The sequence below is a fragment of the Cygnus atratus genome, chromosome Z, assembly GCF_013377495.2.
Source record: "Cygnus atratus isolate AKBS03 ecotype Queensland, Australia chromosome Z, CAtr_DNAZoo_HiC_assembly, whole genome shotgun sequence".
Taxonomy (NCBI): domain Eukaryota; kingdom Metazoa; phylum Chordata; class Aves; order Anseriformes; family Anatidae; genus Cygnus; species Cygnus atratus.
In genome coordinates, this window is record NC_066396.1 from 82,762,998 (window position 1) to 82,783,780 (window position 20,783).

Genomic DNA, 20,783 nt, shown 5'->3' on the forward strand with positions numbered 1-20,783 from the left:
AGTATCCTAAGCCAAAAAAAAATAAATCCTAAAAGCACAGCTAATGTAATTATATTACCTTCCAGGTCAAATACTGTCTTAGACTTTACTGCTTCTCATCTTTCCTAATTTTCAATGAAAATTGAAGTGAAAATGCAATTTTCATTGAAATGAAAATGCATGAACGAAAAATAAATTCTAAACATAGATTGGATATATTTGTTCACATTTCTGAACAAAGATGGTATAAGGAAAAACTGCAGAAGTGTATGTTAATAAAGTTCTCTTGGATTGCTATGTGCCAAATTTGATTTTAAGCAAATTCAGCTATTGCAAACGCCAGAAAAGAAAATTAAGGCTGTAGCCTTCTATTGATATGATAACAGAGTACTTTCAGCTCTCTGGACAATGCCAGTGATTCAAGCTTCATAAAAAAAAAGAAAAAAAAATTGATCTGCAAATCAAATGCAAATCTTACACATAAATAATTTGTTTTGTAATGGCTGTTTTAGATTATCAACAGCTTTGAGTCAGGTCTTTCCATAAATAGTACATGTAGTGTTTGTGCTAAAAAATACGATGCAATTTGGAAAACTATCATCATGCTGCATCACTAAAATGAAGTGAAGTCCTATATTATTTACATTTAAATTAAATTATTACATGTAAAAGGGACTCACTTTTTGCTGTTTTCTCTCATTAAATTGCTATACATCGTAAAATGCTGAAAGACATAGATCGCTGTGGAAAGAGCAGCATACAAGTTTTGTAGAGGAGCCTTGGAGGGAACGTCTTTGCTTTTCTCCTCTAGTCTTGCCAGGACAGCTGTTGCTACTTTGCTGCAGGCCTCTATAAAGTTTGCTCTAATTTCCTGAAGAGAATCATCTCTGCATGCCAGAGCCAATGGAAGCAATGTGTCAAGTTCTTCCATGATGTCAGAACAAAACTGGGAGAAATAAACATGGCATCAAGTTATTTGTATTCTGACAGCATTGTTTAATTTATACACACTAGGGTCAGATTCTTGAATAATGAAATTGGCATAGAGCATAAATATATTGAATAAGCTTTACAAACATTTCATTCTGTTGTACAGGGCAGTAACATTTATCTACAGTAAATGAATTATTACTTCATTCCTTCTTGCTTTAAAGCTGCAAAATATATATTGAGAAAATTAAAAAAAAATAAAACCATAAATAAGATTATTTTCTAAACTAATTTATTCTGAAAAATATCCATTTCTGAATACTGAATATGAAAGAAAACTTGTCATCTGTTAGTAAGTTCATATACTGAGCTCCCTAAAAATATTTCCCCAAAGTTTGTGTTACTTTAAGCAAATATTAACAGCATTCCAAATTTTCTGGAACAGTTGCAAATCTCACTAAATTCAAAAACTTGCAAACAAATATTCCCTTAGACAAACTATGTAATTAATTGCCATAAACGACCTTTATGTCAATTCAAAGAACTCTAATGTGGCCACAGTATTGGTTATGCTGATTAGTTAAATGGCATGTCTAAGGATTTAAATACAGGAAATCCCTTCATAGTTATGCTTCAAAGCTTTCAGCATGTTCCCATCGAACAACTTGGTAACAGAGCAGACACTAATCAGAATTTTTTAGAACTTTTTGGATGAAAACAATAATGCCAGCAAAATTTAAAAGTTAATTCTTTCAAGTATAGACTTCGGGCTATTGTATAAAGCTCTGCTCAGCCTCATGTTGTAATGCTTCTCACTTTCTTCTTAATTCCATTTATATAAGATATAGAATATTAATGGTACTGTAAGTACTTCAAAGTGTAGATGGCAAACAGCCTTGGCATTCTGTGTCTCCTCAAACTTCAGATCTTTTGATACCTGCCTTAGCAATTCGTTTTGGTTGCTCCTCCGGTTGGACTGCTCTGCAGGACTCCCTCATTTGCTGGTTGTTTACAAGACTCATTGCATAGCCTGCAGCTGAAGACTGTTCTTTCTGCTCATGTTGAAGAATTTTAGTTGAAAAATCCTCAATTGCTATTGTTATATAGTGAGCCACAGAAGAAGACAGGTCTTTAAACGCATTTCTCCAACCAAAATTCAGTAAAGTAGGCTGAAATACATAGTTTTATTAAATCAACACAAATTCAGTATTGAATGTTACTATTGTTACTGTCTGAAATTTACTTAAATGTCCATAACTAAATGACATTAAAGGACACTATAATCTTTTGAAATTAATTTGAATACCTTAAAATATAGCACACAAACCTTGAAATCATATTAAAAGCAATATATGCACTCAACAAAAATGAACAAGTGAATAACAATATTAAATTTGTCATCAAGGTTTTAAGAAAATGAATATATAAAACCCCTTGATTAAACACAACTGTTTTTTATAACCCATGCATCTCTAAATTATATATCATCTTTCATACACATTTAACAAAGCCAAATACAGTTATAACCTTTATCAATAGTTTAACAAGTAATCCAGCAATGGATACCATGTGATAATTCTGTATTATATTTTTTTTTGGCAAGGTAATAATCAGAAACTACTAACCATGAATATTAATAATAAAGAAGTTAGAGAAGGTGGTTTTAACACAGCTACACTGGATTTCACTCTTTAGAGGTAGATGTAGCAGAGATCAAAATGTTTAAATGGACATCTCTAGTTTTTAGCCAAAGCTGGATTTTACTTTGGTTTATATTCATTCCCTGTCTTCTCTAGACAGAGACTTCTGAAGTTATCTGAAGTGTTACAGTTGCACAGAAGACACAGTGGGATGTAGTTACTTTTCCACTATTCTTGGTTTGCATGGTTCATGTAACTTACAGCTGACGTCATGCTTACCGGAAGTGACCAACTGAGAATTGCACCACTGTAAGAGAAATATTTCAGTGGTGTAAGATGTAGTGTAAAGATCCCCACTATGAGGACATTGTAGGAGAAAAGAGAAGTGTTCCTAACAAGCTGTAGTTACAAAATTAAACTGAAAGACAATGAAAGGCTACAAAACAAAGGGGCTTGCACTTCCAGCTTTACTCCAATTTAGAAGCTGCCTTCTCCTTCCATGCCCCTTCCCGAGCCCCAATACTCAACTCCAGAGAGCACAGAGACAGCCTACCCAGATACCCATTTCTGTAATTCCCCTGTTTGTAATGTCTCTTTTTCATTTTTATTTATTTATTTATTTTCCCTGTGATCTTGGGTCAAGTACAGCTCAATCTTCAGAAAATGTTCTTTGTAATCTGTAAGATACAGGAACATCTGCCCCACAAACGGATTAAAAGCACATTTCAAAAAGCCATTTCAGCATTAAAACTCAGCCATTAGGAAATTAAATTCCACCACTACACAATATCAGACTTGTTAGAGCATTTAGGTCCCATAAAATCAACAGTAAAAATTTGTTTAGTAGTAAACGACTATTAAAATTTAATCTTGTATGTACCTTCTACAAAGAACACCACTTACTACACAGTACTTTGTTGACATCAAAGAAACTGATCATCATGTGTGTAGGTATCCCTACAGGAAGCATGACGATCAAGTGCTTAGAACTTGATAGATTTTTTTAAGATTCTTCTTTATTTTACAATGTATTTAATATTGAATAAAAGCTATCATATTTTAGCATGTTTTTACTGTTTGGTTATGAAGTATCTTATATTTCTAATGCTAAATCCATTCTATTATTGCTCAACCTTAACAAAACCAACCAATTCTTTATGAGTGCCCTAAGATTTTACTCCATCTTAGTTGAGAGTTTGCACCTCAAATTAATTACAGTAGCTAAATAATGAAACTCTGGCAATAGGTGTTTATAATGAATATGGTGTCAGGCAGCACTGGAGACACAGACAAAAGAAAATCCCCCACAAAGTGCTGCAAGACGTTTCATACTCACCTCTTTTACATGAAGTAACTGTTCAGGAAGCACATTGGTTTCATTTGCTCTAGTTTCTCCTATTAAAAGCTCCCCACTAGCTTTCTTCAGAACTCCTGCACAGTATGATAAAGGGGATCAAAGTTAAGATTAATTCTGTAGAAAAGTCAGCAGGCTACAACACCTTCTGATATATCAATATGAAGCATAAAAAAAAAAATCAACAAGATGTAGTGGAATACTAATGTTATGATAAAGTCAAATTCAGGTTATACACAGCTCCTTTTATATAACATGATGAAATCCACATTCCATTGTATTCATATTTTATACATACACACATATAATGTGTAAAATACAGTTTCTTTTGTCATTAATTCATTTTTATACTGATTGCACAGTCATCTATTCCTAGGGAGAACAGATAATGTTAGAACAGCTGTGTAGAAATTAATTTGTATTCTTTGTTCAGTAAATTAAATGAATTGCACACTAATGTATTTTTATAGTTTTCACTTGTTTGGAAATGCCAATATGGTAAGAATAAAAAGACATTTAATTAATACAGTTATTATAAATAAAATAATGGCTACAGGAAAAAGAACAGGTGAAGCTCCTTGAGATGGGCTGGTACAAAGCTCACTCATAAATCTTGAAGTAATGGAAATATTGCCTGGTTTGACAGGGACAAGCCAACATCTGGGGTAGACATCATTTCCATCAGTGTATCAAAAAGAATATGAAAAACAAACCAAACAACCTAATATTTTTAAAATCCGTGTCCTAGCATAAAGCTGGCAAACAACACAGGTGTAGACATTCTTAATTTAATATAACTGATTTGAAATTAAAACCAAGAAGTTTTAAATGATTGAGTGCTGTCACGTATTATTAAATACTATCTCTTACACATAAACTTAAATGTCTTCAGTCACCTGAAGATACTAGTAGCACACACAGGCAAGGTCTAAAGAGCTTTCCTATTTCTATCAGATATACAGTATGTGGATATATATGGGATTTCATTTACCTAGAGTAGATCTTACTTTTCTCCTAAACAATTCAACCTCTGAAAATGAGCATTCCACTTTTCATATGCCCATACAGCATTCTAAAGCTTCAAGTTTTTTATTATTGTTGTTGTTATTATTATTTTTTTTCCCAGGAACTGTTTTCATACAAAACAGATCAGGAAAACAAAACAAAACAAAACAAAAAAGATTTGAGCTCTGAAAAATAAAAGATAAATTGGTAGAATATAAAAAAAGAAGAGACTAACCAGATAACCTAGCTCTCTGATCATTCAAAGTATGGTGTTGCAGACAGCACCATAAACACAGTACTTATTTTGATTTGTGCTAACACATGTTATGATGAAGTTTCTTATACATTTCTTTAGAAGTTACTTCAGAATGAAAAAGAGAACTCACTGGATATTTTTGCTCATATTTATTCTGTACTTTCTGCCTGAAATTTTCCTTGCTTTTCCTGGCAATTCATCTTTTTTATAGATATATCTTCTATTACAGAATCACAGAATCACAGAATCGTCTAGGTTGGAAGAGACCTCCAAGATCATCTAGTCCAACCTCTGACCTAACACTAACAAGACCTCCACTAAACCATATCACTAAGGACTACATCTAAACGTCTTTTAAAGACCTCCAGGGATGGCGACTCAACCACTTCCCTGGGCAGCCAATTCCAATGCCTAACAACCCTTTCAGTAAAGAAGTTCTTCCTAATATCCAACCTACACCTCCCCTGGCGCAACTTGAGCCCATTCCCCCTCGTCCTGTCACCAGGCACGTGGGAGAACAGACCAACCCCCACCTCGCTACAGCCTCCTTTAAGGTACCTATAGAGAGCGATGAGGTCTCCCCTGAGCCTCCTCTTCTCCAGGCTGAACAACCCCAGCTCCCTCAGCCGGTCCTCGTAAGACTTGTTCTCCAGACCCCACACCAGCCTTGTCGCCCTTCTCTGGACTCTCTTGAGCACCTCCATGTCCTTCTTGTAGCGAGGGGCCCAAAACTGAACACAGTACTCAAGGTGCGGCCTCACCAGAGCCGAGTACAGGGGCACAATCACTTCCCTAGACCTGCTGGCCACGCTGCTTCTTATACAGGCCAGGATGCTGTTGGCCTTCTTGGCCACCTGAGCACACTGCTGGCTCATATTCAGCCGACTATCAACCAGTATTCCCAGGTCCTTCTCGGCCAGGCAGCTTTCCAACCACTCATCTCCCAGCCTGTAGCGCTGCTCGGGGTTGTTGCGCCCCACGTGCAGGACCCATTCTAACAGTGAGCACAATTTTAGATCAGCTATTAATATTTTTTATCAACACTTTAAAGAAAAACATTAGTACTTAACCTATAATCCTTGTTTATTTGTAGAATTGCTCTCCAAAGTTATCCAGAACTCAAAGCTAAGACAAGTATTTAGCTGATGGCAGATTTGGATCTCCAGGACCAGAGGCACAGAGCCAAATGATCCTCCCCTCAGCATTAGTCATTTTAAATGTTTCTTCATTTTTTAAATCAATAGGCTCTTACTAGACTTCCCCACTTCCTTTTCTAACTAACAGCCTGAGCACTCTTGTCTTTTATTTGTATATACATACATACACATATATACACATGTGCATGTGTGCTCACACACATATAAAACATTTCAGACTTCTACCTTTCACTGTTACCCCACTTTCTCCAAATTTTTGGTTTCCCCAAATCTCATCTAGGTAAACTTGGCTTTCACCGTGTTCATTTTAACCTCCAGCCAGCAGGGTCTCCCTCACACCTTTTATTGATCACTGCACACTAGCTGCAACCTCCCCAAAGCCTAGGCACTTTAGATGCTAGCAAAGCCTTCCCCTGGAAAATTGTTTCTACAGAGATCCACCTAAAATTACTCCCTTCCTGTCCTTCTTCTTCTTCACTTCTCTTCTGACCGTCTTGCAAACTCCCCTGGGAAATAAAAGTGCAGCTTTGTCCAAAAGGATGGTACTATAGTAACTGCAAGCTGCTGTAGTGAAGCTACTCAGCCCAAATTAGTTCCCTTTGCAGACAGGAACTCAGACAATGGGTAGGAGGAAGCATCCCTACCTAGACAGTTATCATTTTCTATACAAATTCTTTGAGGCTTCTCTTCTCCAAAATTTCAAACTTCAAATTCCATTTATGTGTAAGGACATAAATATGTGTCGTCATACTCATATGGCTGTTAGAGAATTTGCAGAAAAAGCACGATACAAATGTCACAAAGGAGCAGAAGATGTAGAAGAATCGTTTTTTTTTTCCATACTTGCTCCCTTTCAAGGGTATATTCTATACCTCCATGCTTAAAACTGATGTTCTTCATCGCTATAGAAAACCGAATCAACCACAAATCCTTGCTGTATCTTTCTTGAAACTTACAATCTACAAACTTGATAAATTGCTCACAATCTGTGTTACTTTAGTATCTCAGGCAGGCAGTTAGAATCATTTTGATAGCAGATATTCAAAAGAAGATTTTATCAAGTGTTTTACTTAAAATCAATACTTTTTTAGCCAACTTTTCATGCTTAAAATTTGTATGGGATAGGTCTTCTCTTGAAAGCAAATATTGTTGCCTATGTCCCCACTGCCTTCAACGTATTTCATTTTTTGTCCAATTCAGTATCATTATATTTTCGTAAAGATTATGACAGTGAGACTTTGTGCATTGTTCATATATATATATATATATATTCCTTCCCTTTAAAAAGATTTATTAAATTAATTTTTTACAGAATTCTGAAGCTTCCCATTTTTTTTCCATAACATTTAGGATCTAAAGAACTGTCAGAGTTACTTCATCTAACATCAGGATAGAGTAGGTAAACCTTGAGGAAACCTTTTTATGACTGCTCAGTAACTGTAAATAAGGTAAGTAAGTGCCACCAGAACAGCTAGTTGGATTCGGTAGGCTCATCTAGAATTTTTATTGAAACTTTATTGGAAACAATACGTCTTCAAGAACAGGGAAATACCATTCCCCCCGAATACAAATACAGAAAAGAAGCAAAACATATTTTACATGTGGTAGATTAAAAAGCCTCCTACTTCCTTTCTTCAATAACAGAGCCTCCTAATTCCTTTCTTCAATAATGGACTTACTATTTTTTTGTTCTATACTCAGTATATTTACTCAGCAAACTGTAATAAAACATATACTGAAAATGTACACCTGAAATCAAATCCTTTCTGATGTAAATTCCATCTTCACTTTAGATTGATCTGCTGATAATTACGTATTTCTTAAAGAAGCTACTTGAACATTTTGCTTCAAAAGCAAAGCAAAAATCACACCTTTCTTTTTTGAATCTTTATAACTTCAAAGTATATCAGGAGGATGTACCCCACAAATTTGATTCTGCACTCCTGTTATTACACTTTCCAGAAATGGGTATAGAGTAAATGATTTCTTCTTATGCTGTGAAGGAAAGACCTTTGCAAGTCTTCCAGGTCCCCTGAGGCAAAGCTTGTAAACCTAAGGGCTTGACAACTTTGCCTACAGTGTTTTCAAAGAGCTCCACTGGAAAAAGCTTTTCTTGGTACTCATTATCTGATCTGTCCAAAGTTCACCTTTCCCACTGGAATGAAAAAAAAAAAAAAAAAAAAAAAAAGTGAGGCACAGATGAAAGTACGTTAGATGTTTTTGATTTCTTAAAAGTCTCAACAAGAGGTTTCTGAAAAGCCAGAGGGAAGAGAAATCTACCTTAAAGATGGGAAGAAATGCAATTTGGCATGAACCTAAACCAAGATCTTCTGCTTAACCTTTGACTGCAGCTTAATGTTCCAGGTTCCTTCAAAGAGAACAGCTCCTGTGATGCTGCATGTACTAGATGGGTCAGAACATCTCAGGGAATTCAACTGAACGTAAATAAAGAACTAGACTATCTCATCACAGTAGGCATGATGAGATACCTGCAGAAGAAATGGTTGAATGTCTCTTCAAGAAAAAATAGAAGGTGGTTACTCCTTCCATTTTCTGAAACCTATTGCTTGTAGTACAGGAAGTAAGGATACAAAACACTGAGAACAAAAGTTCTGTAACAGTTAGAAAAATACAGATACTTTTCCTCAGAAAGACAGAGTGTTAGCCTTGTCCAGATGCCACACTAAAGTTCAGGGATGGGACAGAGTTCCGTCATAATTTCCATTATCGTGAGAACTTTTCATGAACTTTTTCTCATTTTATTTAAGAGAAAAATTGAACACTACACTGATAAGAGATGAAATGAGTACTTAAACTGCTTTTTTAATTTTTAATTGTGTTTAGATAATGAAAATATAATTAGAAATCATGTACAAAACTTAGGTCCGATAAAGAAAAGTCAAAAAATAAAATCTGGAAGGACTAGATGGAGACTACTGAAAAAAAGTTAGAGTGGAAAATGCAATTCACAGATTTTTTTCCATCTATGTAAAACAATTTGGGAAAATGAGTATTCTGAATATATTCCAGAAGATGTCAGATATAGAACTCTCCAACTGAACTCAGAGAACTATCCGTACCACCTAAAAAAATCTCTCTACATCCATCTCCCTACAGAGTTCACTCTGGTTCACTGTTTCCTTTGGTGCTATTGTCTGACATGGGGTTACCATCAGAGAACACTGGTAGGCAGTACTTCCCTCTAACATCTATTTTCAACCGCCTAAATTGGTCTTCATAGGATTCCATTGTGCACACTGCAAAGAAACTTGTCTTGTTGCCAGCTAGAACTGTGAACTACATGTCTTTCTTTTCTTCACTGTTCTTTTTTTTGGTTCACAAGCAACCTCCTACCAAAAGCAGAATCCGCAGAAGAGACTACATCCAAGCGATAATGCAATGAAAAAGTATGAAGAGAAGCCCAGGTGGCCACCTTGCAAATTTCCAATGTGGAAGCCTTCGACCTCTCCGCCCAAGAAGCAGCTATAGTCCTAGTGTAATGAGCTTTACAAACCCTGGGAGCCTCTTTACCCTTAACTACATACGCCTCCCTAATACAATCCCTTAACCATCTAGCTAAGGAACTCTTAGAAGCCATTTGACCCCTCTTAAGACCCCCTAAGAGTACAAACAATCTGTCAGAAGATATGAAATCTTTGATTCTTCTGTGATAAACCCTAAGTGTTCTTCTTACATCCAATTTATGCAGCCATTGCTCTTTGTCATTGCTGGGTTTAGGGAAAAACGAGGGCCAAGAAACTGTCTGATTTAGATAAAACTCAGATGCCATCTTTGGGACAAAAAAAAATAAAATTTAAAAAGATGAACTGTCCAAAGAACCACTTTGTCTCTGATGGAACTTTACACGTTCTATATATCAAGATTGAAGTACTATGGGATACACTGAACAAAAATCAACTAAAACTGCCATTGAAACAGCTATACAAATAAACTCAACACTTGGCATAAGCATATGAAAATACATTATTTTTGTTGCATCTCTGCATGAATTACAAAGATTAAAAGGCTCCTCTCAATACTAAAAGCAACCAGAAAGAAAAGGAAGCAAGTGCAAGGTTCAAGTCTATGTGATGTCTGGCAAACTTTAGTTCACTTGGATATTAGCCTACCCTTTGTGAATTGGCCAGCTTCTCTTAATTTACCACCAGTACTACTTGCAGAGCACTAATATTTCAGAAATGCCTACATTGCAGTGACTGCAGGCGAGTTTGCATTCACCCAACCTAGCTTTAAACCAGTGAGAGACAGTAAGGGTAGCTGTCTATTAACAGCAGCACACAGTCCAATCTGGGCTAATTTGCTCTGCTTCTTAGGCTAGTTCTGCAGCCTGTGCTGCACTGTATACCCGATACTTGTACCTGAGTCAATTTAAAGCTGCTTTGGACAGATTTGCACCATATATTTTTAAATTAAACAAGATTTCTTGTGATAAAGCTTTTAAATAAGTAGAGAAGATGACCATCATATTTTATATTCACATATTACAATGTATTCTGATGAAAACAAATCAAGGTTTCTAATAAGTTGTTCTTATCAAAAGTCAGCCTTCATCACTGAAAAAAAAAAAAAAAGATTATCAGCCTAATGTAAGACAGCTACAGAAAAAATCTTAAAGCCCTTTTGGTACTGAACAAAACCTGGAACTACTGAAAACATAGCTGTCATTCTCCCACATCAAATCAGCTTTCACTTCATCACTACAACTTATATTTCTAACAATATGAAGTGAAAATAACTGTAATAAACCCTTCCTTTAGTCAAGACTTTTTTCTTTATTTGTCTGGCCAAGTCTTCTCTTCACATAGTCTTCAGAAACTGATATAACTGAACAAATATAACTGAACAAAGTTTTGTGAATAAAACCACCTGATCAGAACAGTAACATTGGGGGAAAAAAAAAAAAAAAGATATGTCTGATGACTTCATGAACATCACCTGTAGAAGATCTACCTCTGCCTTCCCCTGTGTCTCAGAGTAAGAGTAATCGTATGTTTTCTTTAGAACAGGCCTTCTAACCAGAAGACCACTTCCTATAACCTGATCTAATCATATTCCCCTTTCAGATTTGGTAAGTAGAGATGCCATTTAGGAACCTGCTTACTATAGACATGATTACTGTAAAAAAGTATTTCTCCAAAAAGAAGGCTGAATGCACTTTTGAGGAACATTTCTGAATGCTATTCAGCTTGAAGAAATGCCTCAGGATAAAATCCTTACTACATTTTCTGAAAAGTAAAATATTTCTTGTTAACATTGAAATAATTAATTAAGTTCTCTGAATTACTGAAGATCATGTCATTAGCTAAACATGACAAGTCAATTGCCCATTTAAGAATTTTTCAAATTTTTAAAGTTTTCTTCTCAGAAAACACAAATAAAAAGAACATCTGAAATTATCCTTACTGAATATGTACCCTAACCTCCTCATTAACCCTATGAGAAGTTTACTATAACACTTTTGTAGGATCAAGGCCATAAAACATAAAACATGATGTATAATAGCTTACCACTTCTTGAGAACTAGTAAAACTGAGAGATTAAAGGAATCTGAAATACATTGAAACCAATAGTAAAAATGGAAGTTGAATACAAATTTTATTTGAGCTTTGATGTAAATTCTAAGAATACATAGTCTGACCTGCATTTCTTTATTTCAGAGTGTCAGTATTTCAGATGAAGAATCTATCAACAACGTGTGCCTCTGAACTCTTTTCATCTTTTTTCTTTTTTCCAGTTTTCACCAATTCAGTATTCTGAGACCACGTTCCCAAAACACCTTGCTTCTCAGCCTGCAGCTTGACTACAGAGATACCAAATATTTGACTCTACCTGTCCTTTCTCCCTAAGCAGCCTGGCCTCATTTCTGGTCTGATCCTTTCCTGCAATGTAATCAAAGCTCTTGAAACCACTTGTTCTCTGGTGACCTGGAATCTCTCCACTGGCAGAAGCAGCAGTGTAGAAGAACATTTTTCAGCATACTGTGCTAAAAAGTGTTATTCACCTGAATTTTCATGATTTTAGGTTGTCCTCATCTGACAAGAATTCTATTAGACGAAAAACAGAGCAAGCTTGGAATCAAAAGTAAATACGAGCATCAGGCTTGATAGTGAAACATTTTATATTCTCTTGTAGAGCCTTCTTTTATAAAAACAGCTACTGACACCTAAACATAGTACATAATAGTAAGCGTTTGTGGGAACTATTGGTGAAAGCAAGTCTGCATACTAAAACATTTATTTGATCATATTAAGATCAATAAAACTGATGTGTAAGTCTGTTTTTCTCTCTTGAAAGAAAAAAAAAGAAGCAGATTTCAAGGGCAACTACAGAAATAGTCACAGTTTCAAGTAATGCAGACTTCATATAATATTTTGTCCTATAGGAAATATAAGGTATTTATAAGAAATTCAATAAGAGTCACAATGTTACAGTGTTTGATGGTTCATCAATAACAACTGTACATCACATCTTAATACACAACCATCAGTTCTTTTCTACAAATCATTTCATTGAAATGTAAATCTGTGTATATCAAAAAAGACTTTTAGTGGATATACTAATACACGTGCTTCTATAATATGATGGCATAAATTACGTAAGTAATGTTGAAAATCATATAAAATTATCCTTTTGCACCAGATAAAATCAATAAATAAGGAAAAGCATTCATTACCTTCAACATTCTTATTCTTCTCAGTAAATAAAGGCACCAACAAAATTTCTGTGGAGAGTTCTTCAATTTTTTCTTCCATTAATAAAAAGAGTTTGATGAGTTGAGAAAGACACTTGAGTTGATACAACGTTAAACAGAAATTCCTTCCTTTTTTGTGGTATTCCTGGGAGGCTGTTCAAGCAAAATCATAAAATAACTTACTTTTTCTTCAAAAATGATCCTACAGAACTGATTATGTAGAAAAGTATAGTGCATCAAGTAATTTCATTCTTTTGCCATAGCATAATTTATCTTTTTCTGATTATAAAGTTTCTCATTATTAGTTCTTCCCAAGTCATTGGCATTTCTCAACTCTCTGGGAAGGTACAACTTAACTCCAGGTTTTGTTATTCATTAACTAGCATTTTTTCAAGCAACAGATCTACTCAGAAACCATCTCACTTGCAGTTTACAGAAAACAAAACAAAAAAAAACACACTATGTTACAAAAACTAATAGAACAAAATGAAAAAAAAAACCACACATCATTACTATATTTTAATGGTTTGGGACATCACATCATTACACTGTCACTCTGCAAGTCACCTTGTCTGTTTAACAATCTGCTAGCACAATACCGTTGATGAATATGACATTTGAGTGAAAAGAAACATCAATCTAACACTCCACAAGTTTAAATACGTGGGGTTTGAAAACAAGCGAGACTGTCAGTGAACAAATATCAGCAAGTATTATATCTATAAGCATCTGGTATTTAAAAGAAGAAACTGAACATATTATTTTGAAAGGTTAACACCTGTAATCGTAACATATAGTCATGTCACGTAATCTAGGGAACTCTGCTTTGAGCACAGTCAGACTATAAAATATAGTGAGTTGTTTCCAATTCTGTATTACCAAACCACGTCTTTATTTTTTTTTGTAACTTCTTTAAATGCACTTCAATGCAAATTGTAGTGAAATGATATCATGTTCCTATGGAGTTCAGTTGCAGATGTAACATCAGCAGAATGGTTTACGTAGACATTGTCAGAGTGAGAGCCAGAGTAATCTGAAAGAGAAGCTCTGAAAGTACTCAGTACCACCCTTTTCCCTCAAAGTTCCTAGTTTTTGTTTTGTTTTGTTTGTTTGTTTGTTTTTGGTATTCACAAATCACTTTTAAATAGACATAGATCTAAGTAGCAGAGCTGAGCTCTGAATAAAAATTCCCTAATTTGTTATTCTTGTTTTGCAGCCTTAGAGATTGAACTGTGAGTTTTGCATCCACATCTGAATTTCCTCAAAGTTCCAAACAGATGTATTCATGTTAGTCCCCTGCATTTCTAAGAATGCCAAAAGAAACTGCTATAGATAATTGCCTCTGCTGGTGCCTTGCCTCTATGAATAAGGAGTAAATAATATCTGCAGCACTTGATTTCCAATTTCAAGTCTAAATCCCCCCCGAAAGATATTCTGCTATTCAGAGAATTCTCCTTTGCCTGAAAGGTTGATAACATAAACTGAGTTTAACTGATAGGAAATGACTGCCTGAGTCTACAGACAGACAGAAATAACAGACGCAAGAAGTGAGAACCATGAATCACATCATAAAAATCAATGGAACATTAGTTCTGTCTCCTGTGATTTGAAAACATTGGGAAGCTCCTGTCCCCTCTCCCCGGGAACAAAGGAACCTTCCAATTATTTGACTGCCCCCAAACTATCGTCCTCATTAGACTGAAAGTAAGTGGACCTAGAAGCCAAAGGTATACCACAGTAATATTAACTTTAAAATATATAACCAAACTCAGAGAGAAGTGAGAAGTTATTTTTTTACTTTCAGTGATTAGTCATATATTAAATGTCATATATATTTCAGCTGGAAGCAGAAGATACTAAGTACAAAGGTCCCTCTTTTACGATGTCATTAATAATTTGAGAGAATACTTCAATATGTGATAAGCATGTATATGCAAATGAACACTTTCATAATCTTCCAAACAAGGTTTTACTATTTAATACTATGTATGTTCTAGAAACATCCTGAAGAGGAGGCTGAGGGGAGGCCTCATGGCGGCCTGCAGCTCCCTCACGAGAGGAGCAGAGGGGCAGGCGCTGAGCTCTGCTCTCTGGGGACGGTGACAAAACTCGAGGGAATGGCATGGAGCTGGGACAGGGGAGGGTCAGGCTGGGTGTTAGGGAAAGGTTCTGCACCCAGAGGTGGTCAGGCACTGGGACAGGCTCCCCAGGGACGTGGTCACAGCACCGAGCTGACAGAGTTCAAGAAGCATTTGGACAACGCTCTCAGACATAGGGTCTGGTTTTTGGGTGGCGCTGTGTGGAGCCAGGAGTTGGGCTTGATGATCCTTGTGAATTCCTTCTGACTTGGGATATTCTATGATACTATCAAACTTTCATACAAAATTAAGAAGAAATTTGAGGTAAGCATAGCAGAAATTCTGGTTTTGATAAAAAAGATACAAACAAAGCAGGTAAGAGATTAAGGGTTTAAGTGTTGCAGTCATGAAGGCCTGAAACATGAAGCTGAAATCCCTCTAAATAGACTAATTAGCTTGATATTCATCAGAAACCTATAAATATGGGGAGTGAGAAAATGGTGATCCATTTCAACAAAAAGTGATATGCAAACCTTCATCAACCCAGGAGTCTTGATTCCTTCAGCTTCAGGAGATACCTTGACCAGAAGATGGTCAAGATAAAAGCATTAGAAAACAGAAGGGAAAGATTAGACCACCATGTAAGAAACGTTTTTCCTAGAATTGCTGACACTAGGAAAACAGGCTGAAGAATCATTCTTTGCCAAAGCTGAAGCTTCGCCGAAGCCAGAGAACCCTTGGGCTGTGATGATTCACATGACCCAGAACCTAAGACTTCTCTGGAAAGCTATAAATAAACAACTAACTAAATAAATAATTTCTATATGGGATTTAAAGACAGTTCCATATCATATCATTCTTAAATCTTCTTTCACCCTGTGTCAGGCTCTGTTTTGTCAAAGAAAATGTAATATGACTTAATATTTGACATCAGAGTATACCAGAGATGCAGATGTGACAAAGATTAGTGCATCATTTGCACCAGTTCTTTGTTACAATGCTACAGCTGGGTCAAGCCACATACTCTTACATTAGCATTCAGCAGAAATCGTGCTGATGTACAGCTGAACCTGGCAACCTACCACAACTGATGGTAATAATGCTGGTCCAGTAATGGCAGGTCCTCCAGCAGGACTTGCACAGCTGACATAGTTATGTGTTATTCTGCACAGATCACATAGTTTATAATGCTGCTGACTCAGGGTAGTAATCTTTGAAGTAACCACCTGTCTTAACGAGAACTACCACTGTAAGACTCTGTTCCACCTCGTTTTATGTATACAGAAGCCATGGGTCTTTGTTAGACAGTGTAGTCCCTAGGGCAGCAAAAGCAGAAGTGTGCCAAACACAGACAAACTCTTATGTAAGACTGGTGCTATTTCTTGTGGATTTGGATAACAAAAATGTGTTGTTGGCTACTCCAAAGAAGTTAGCTTGAACATCAATTTGCTTTGCTCATCCACAACAATTTGGAAGAGCTGGTCAGGGGAAACCACTAGAAGTAAATTGCCTTTCACATATGGTCAATTCCATGTCCACAGTTTTATTCTCCCAGAAATGACAACTCACACATTTAGCGCATCATGGCAAATAGTGTGCACACACCTGCATATCTAAAGCTTGACTGAAAGATTTTACATACATTGCAGGCTCTGTGAAGTTTCAAAACGATGATGGCAAGATTCTGCTTTGCTGAACAGGCTGCTTGAATGAGATGCTTATTTTATATAGAGAACGCACACATCATAGTCCTTTTTTTTTCCCCATTTCTGATGTTATACAAAGAGGTCAGAGAACTCACACAATTCAGAAAGAGTGACATCCATCTGTGATGAAGATGGTATAAAGCTGTTGACAGCATCCTAGCCAATTCACAAAGAACCATGCACAAGGGGATTGGAAGCACTTGAAGCTGATCTCAGCTTCCTTCCTGAACAGCCTGCAGTGTTCGCTACTCTCATTCTTCTGAATATGATTGTTTCTGCATTTCTGAGTTTAATTCATGTAAGCCCTTTTACAAGGAAACAGCTGCAGTAGCATCTTTAGCTACAGGCTTATGTCAATAGGACATCCATGGAGCTCTCCTAACAACAGGACATGTGGGCTTCTTGTTGAGGCACTACCTTGAGAGGAGAATTTCTCAAAAGGGACAGAAAGACTGGTTCAGAGGCTACAAAGAAGCAAAGTGGATCATATAACCAATGTCAGTGTTACAGTGAGCCAATTTTGCCAATATTGCTCCATAGTGGCGAAGTCAGAAGCAAAACAAATATGGAGAAGAAAATGCTCTGAGCTCCTGAGCATGGCCTCAGGCTTCATTCCATGCAGAACAAGAATCACAAAAATGCTCTTGTGCAAAACCATTGCCTATACTGAAGATTTCTGAACTGAAGAGGGGGCTCGGGGGATTTCATCAGTCTAATACTTGACAGGAAGGTGAAGAGAGGATGGACCAGGTGCTTCTCAGTGGTGCCCAGTGCCAGGACAAGGGGCAGTGGGCACAAACTGGAGCACAGGAGGTTCCCCCTGAGCATCAGGCAGCACTTCTGTACTGTGCAGGTGATGGAACAGTGGCACAGGCCGCCCAGAGAGGTGGTGGAGTCTCCTCCTTGGAGATCTTCAAAAGCCTCCTGGACATGGTCTGGACAACCTGCCCTGCTGGAGCAGGGGTTAGGCCAGATGAGCTCCTGAGGTCCCTTCCCTGATTCTGTGAACTGCTCTGGAGACTGAATGTGCCAGCGGAAGATTACTAAGCCTGTAAGATAAGCTAATTCTCAGGCACACACACACACACACAAAAATAATAAAGAAGATCCAATGCAAGCACAATGTTAAGGAACAGCAAAGGCTGGCTGCTTTCTTAGGAACAAAGAGTGGAGCATGAAACATGGCCACGAGTTCATGTTCCTCACCAGGCAGGACCCTGTTCTGCAGTCTCTATGCAGGGCACACAGGGCAGACCTGAGATGATAGTCAGGTTAAAACCAAGAGTCCAGATCATCAGCCAAGTTCATGGTAATGACACAAGTCTCAGGCCAAGCCAGGAGTCAGGATGTCTGGTGAGTGTAACCGAGGCTCAAACACAGTCCGGTGATCATCAGGCAGGACCATAGCATTAAGGCAGGTCCAAGTGCAAGCCAAGAAATCTCAATCAGGTGGGTCCATGGCAAGTCACAGGCTCAGATGTGGTGGAGCTGGACAGGACACCTGTGATGTAGTTCTGGCAGGGATTGAAGGCCCAGACCTCAGCTGAAATAGGGATCATGGAGAGGCTGCAGCAGAGGTCCCAGAAGAGGTTGGTCAGGACAACAAAGCCCACCAATACACCCAGGGTTTTGTGCACAGCCCTGAAGGAGCCTCAGTTTTCAAGGTAAAGCCATAGAAGAAGAGGTCATTTCTGGAAAACATAATTTCTGCTTCACATCCACCAACGATAACATAATTACTCTGAGAAGAGGAAGGAAATAATGCACTTAAGGCTTCTGCTACATAGATGATGGCCTTTTCTGGGGCAGGGAGAAAGACAAAGATTTTACTTGAATTAAATACAGCTTGCACTACTTTTATTTGGACCGAGTAAATAAAGCTTGATGGTTCACAATAGAAAAGTGGAAGGAATCAAAGGAATAAGCTCATAAGGTTCATCCTCTTGATACGTCTACGTTTAGAAAATCTGTACTCTTGACTTCCTCTCACATATAGGCAAAGGGTGCATAAAGAGTAATTTATTTTTTCAGGCATGCTGATTCACCACCCCAACCACTGAGTGACAGACATCAGAAGCCTGCCATCTGAGAAAAAGCTGACTTTCAGAGAGCTTTGCTGAAAAAAAAAAAAAAAAAAAAGGAAAAAGAAAAAAAAAGAAGAAAGAAAGAAAGTAAGACTAATAAAAAATGTCTTTCAAATTGTGCAGGATTATGAGAGTGCCAGGTAAGTGCAAAGTTTGTCTTTGTCAGAGACCATTTGGCTGATTGCACCTGTACAGATGTAGATTATTTTTCTTCAGCAGATAGGAATAAGCAATCTGACTTAGGTGATCAACCATCCTGCTAAACTAGAGGTTAGAGACGGACTACACTAGGTTTTGAGTTTCCGTTCAGACCTCATCCAGGCCTGGTGACATCAAAAAATTAGCAGATGCAGAGTCCTTTCCAAAGCAACAGGAAAACCTCAAACGCAGGCAGGTCCAAGGATGAGATAAGGCTGTAACCTATCAGATATTACATAGATGAAAAGAGGCCCTGAGTGAAGGCAACGATACCACACCCATAAGGAATAAAAACTATTCTAGAAAAAAAAAAGTCTGATAGCAGACAAGGTGAAAATGCAGGTAACAAGCAGAATAAGCCAGGTACAACATCCTCCAAATTAAGATAGCCTTCAGGTATGATAGACTTACATCAACAATAAAGCACAAATCTAGTTTTATTTTTTTTAAATGGCCTGTATTAGCTCAGAAATGTCATTTTCTCTTGAAGAACAGTTAACAAAAATTAAAGAATGCTTTAAATGTTTTCTCTTTGAGACAAATTACGAACTGAAACCATGTAAACTCCTGTTCCATCTTTGGCTATTATTCACCTGGAATTCTTTAGTTCTTGCAATTCTCCTGGAAGTGTTTCAGCATCTTGATTCTATCATCTTAACATGAAATCCACAGGTCCTGCATTCTATACCAGACTGTTAATCCAGGTTCTTAGGTAAATTTTAGCCAAAACAGTCCTACCATCCACGCAGAAACCCTTTTCACTTGCATTTTCAAATGTGCTAAGCCTAGATGAGTTTTCTTAGTGTAAATTAGGACAGAAGATCCACTGTAAACCAGGTTATGGGTCATCTTCCACCCAGCACCTACTTGCATAGTCACTCAAACCCTGAAATTCTTGCAGTGGTCATCCCACAGTTTCCTGCTTTTCTCCCTCCTTCCTTAGAATCCAAGGTTCTCAGAGTGTAATTAAGAAATGTGTCACTTTGCTTGAATATTTCATCTGCTAGTTCCATCTGATGCCAACTTATTTTAAGAATCAGTCAACTACTGATATCATAGAATCACAGACTATCCCAAGTTGGAAGGGACCCATAAGGATCATCAAGTCCAACTCCTGGCACCACACAGGTCTGCCCAAAAATTCAGACCATGTGACTAAGTGCACAGTCCAATCGCTTCTTAAATCCTGACAGGGTTGGTGCAGTGACTACTTCACTGGGGAGCCTGTTCCAGTGTGCAACCACCCTCTCGGTGAAGAACCTCTTCCTGATGTCCAGCCTAAACTTCCCCTGCCTCAGCTTAACACCGTTCCCGCAGGTCCTGTCACTGGTGATAACGGAGAATAGGTCGCCTGCCTCTCCACTCCCCCTCGCGAGGAAGTTGTAGACTGCGATGAGGTCTCCCCTCAGACTCCTCTTCTCCAGGCTGAACAGGCCAAGTGACCTCAGCCGCTCCTCATACGTCTTCCCCTCTAGGCCCTTCACCATCTTTGTAGACCTTCTCTGGACACTCTCCAACAGTTTAATGTCCTTTTTGTACTGTGGTGCCCAGAACTGCACACAGTACTCGAGGTGAGGCCGCACCAGCGCAGAGTAGAGCGGGACAATCACTTCCCTCGACCGACTAGCAATGCCGTGCTTGATGCACCCCAGGATACGGTCGGCCCTCCTGGCTGCCAGGGCAC

At 37.6% G+C, this 20,783-nt stretch overlaps 1 protein-coding gene across 6 annotated transcripts in view; it reads right to left on the reverse strand.

Moving 5' to 3' along the window:
• KIAA0825 (KIAA0825 ortholog) overlaps window positions 1-20,783 on the reverse strand; it is a 255,727-nt gene that overhangs the window by 164,468 nt on the left and 70,476 nt on the right. For 5 of the 6 annotated variants that reach the window (XM_035568040.2, XM_035568047.2, XM_050716133.1 and 2 more), the window contains 4 exons: window positions 13,016-13,186; window positions 3,886-3,980; window positions 1,851-2,078; window positions 660-925 (listed from right to left, as the gene is read on the reverse strand). In XM_035568040.2, coding sequence (XP_035423933.1) covers window positions 660-925; window positions 1,851-2,078; window positions 3,886-3,980; window positions 13,016-13,186 — 760 coding nt within the window. The remainder of the gene's footprint in view (window positions 1-659; window positions 926-1,850; window positions 2,079-3,885; window positions 3,981-13,015; window positions 13,187-20,783) is intronic. The other variant, XM_035568043.2, reaches the window with a different exon arrangement.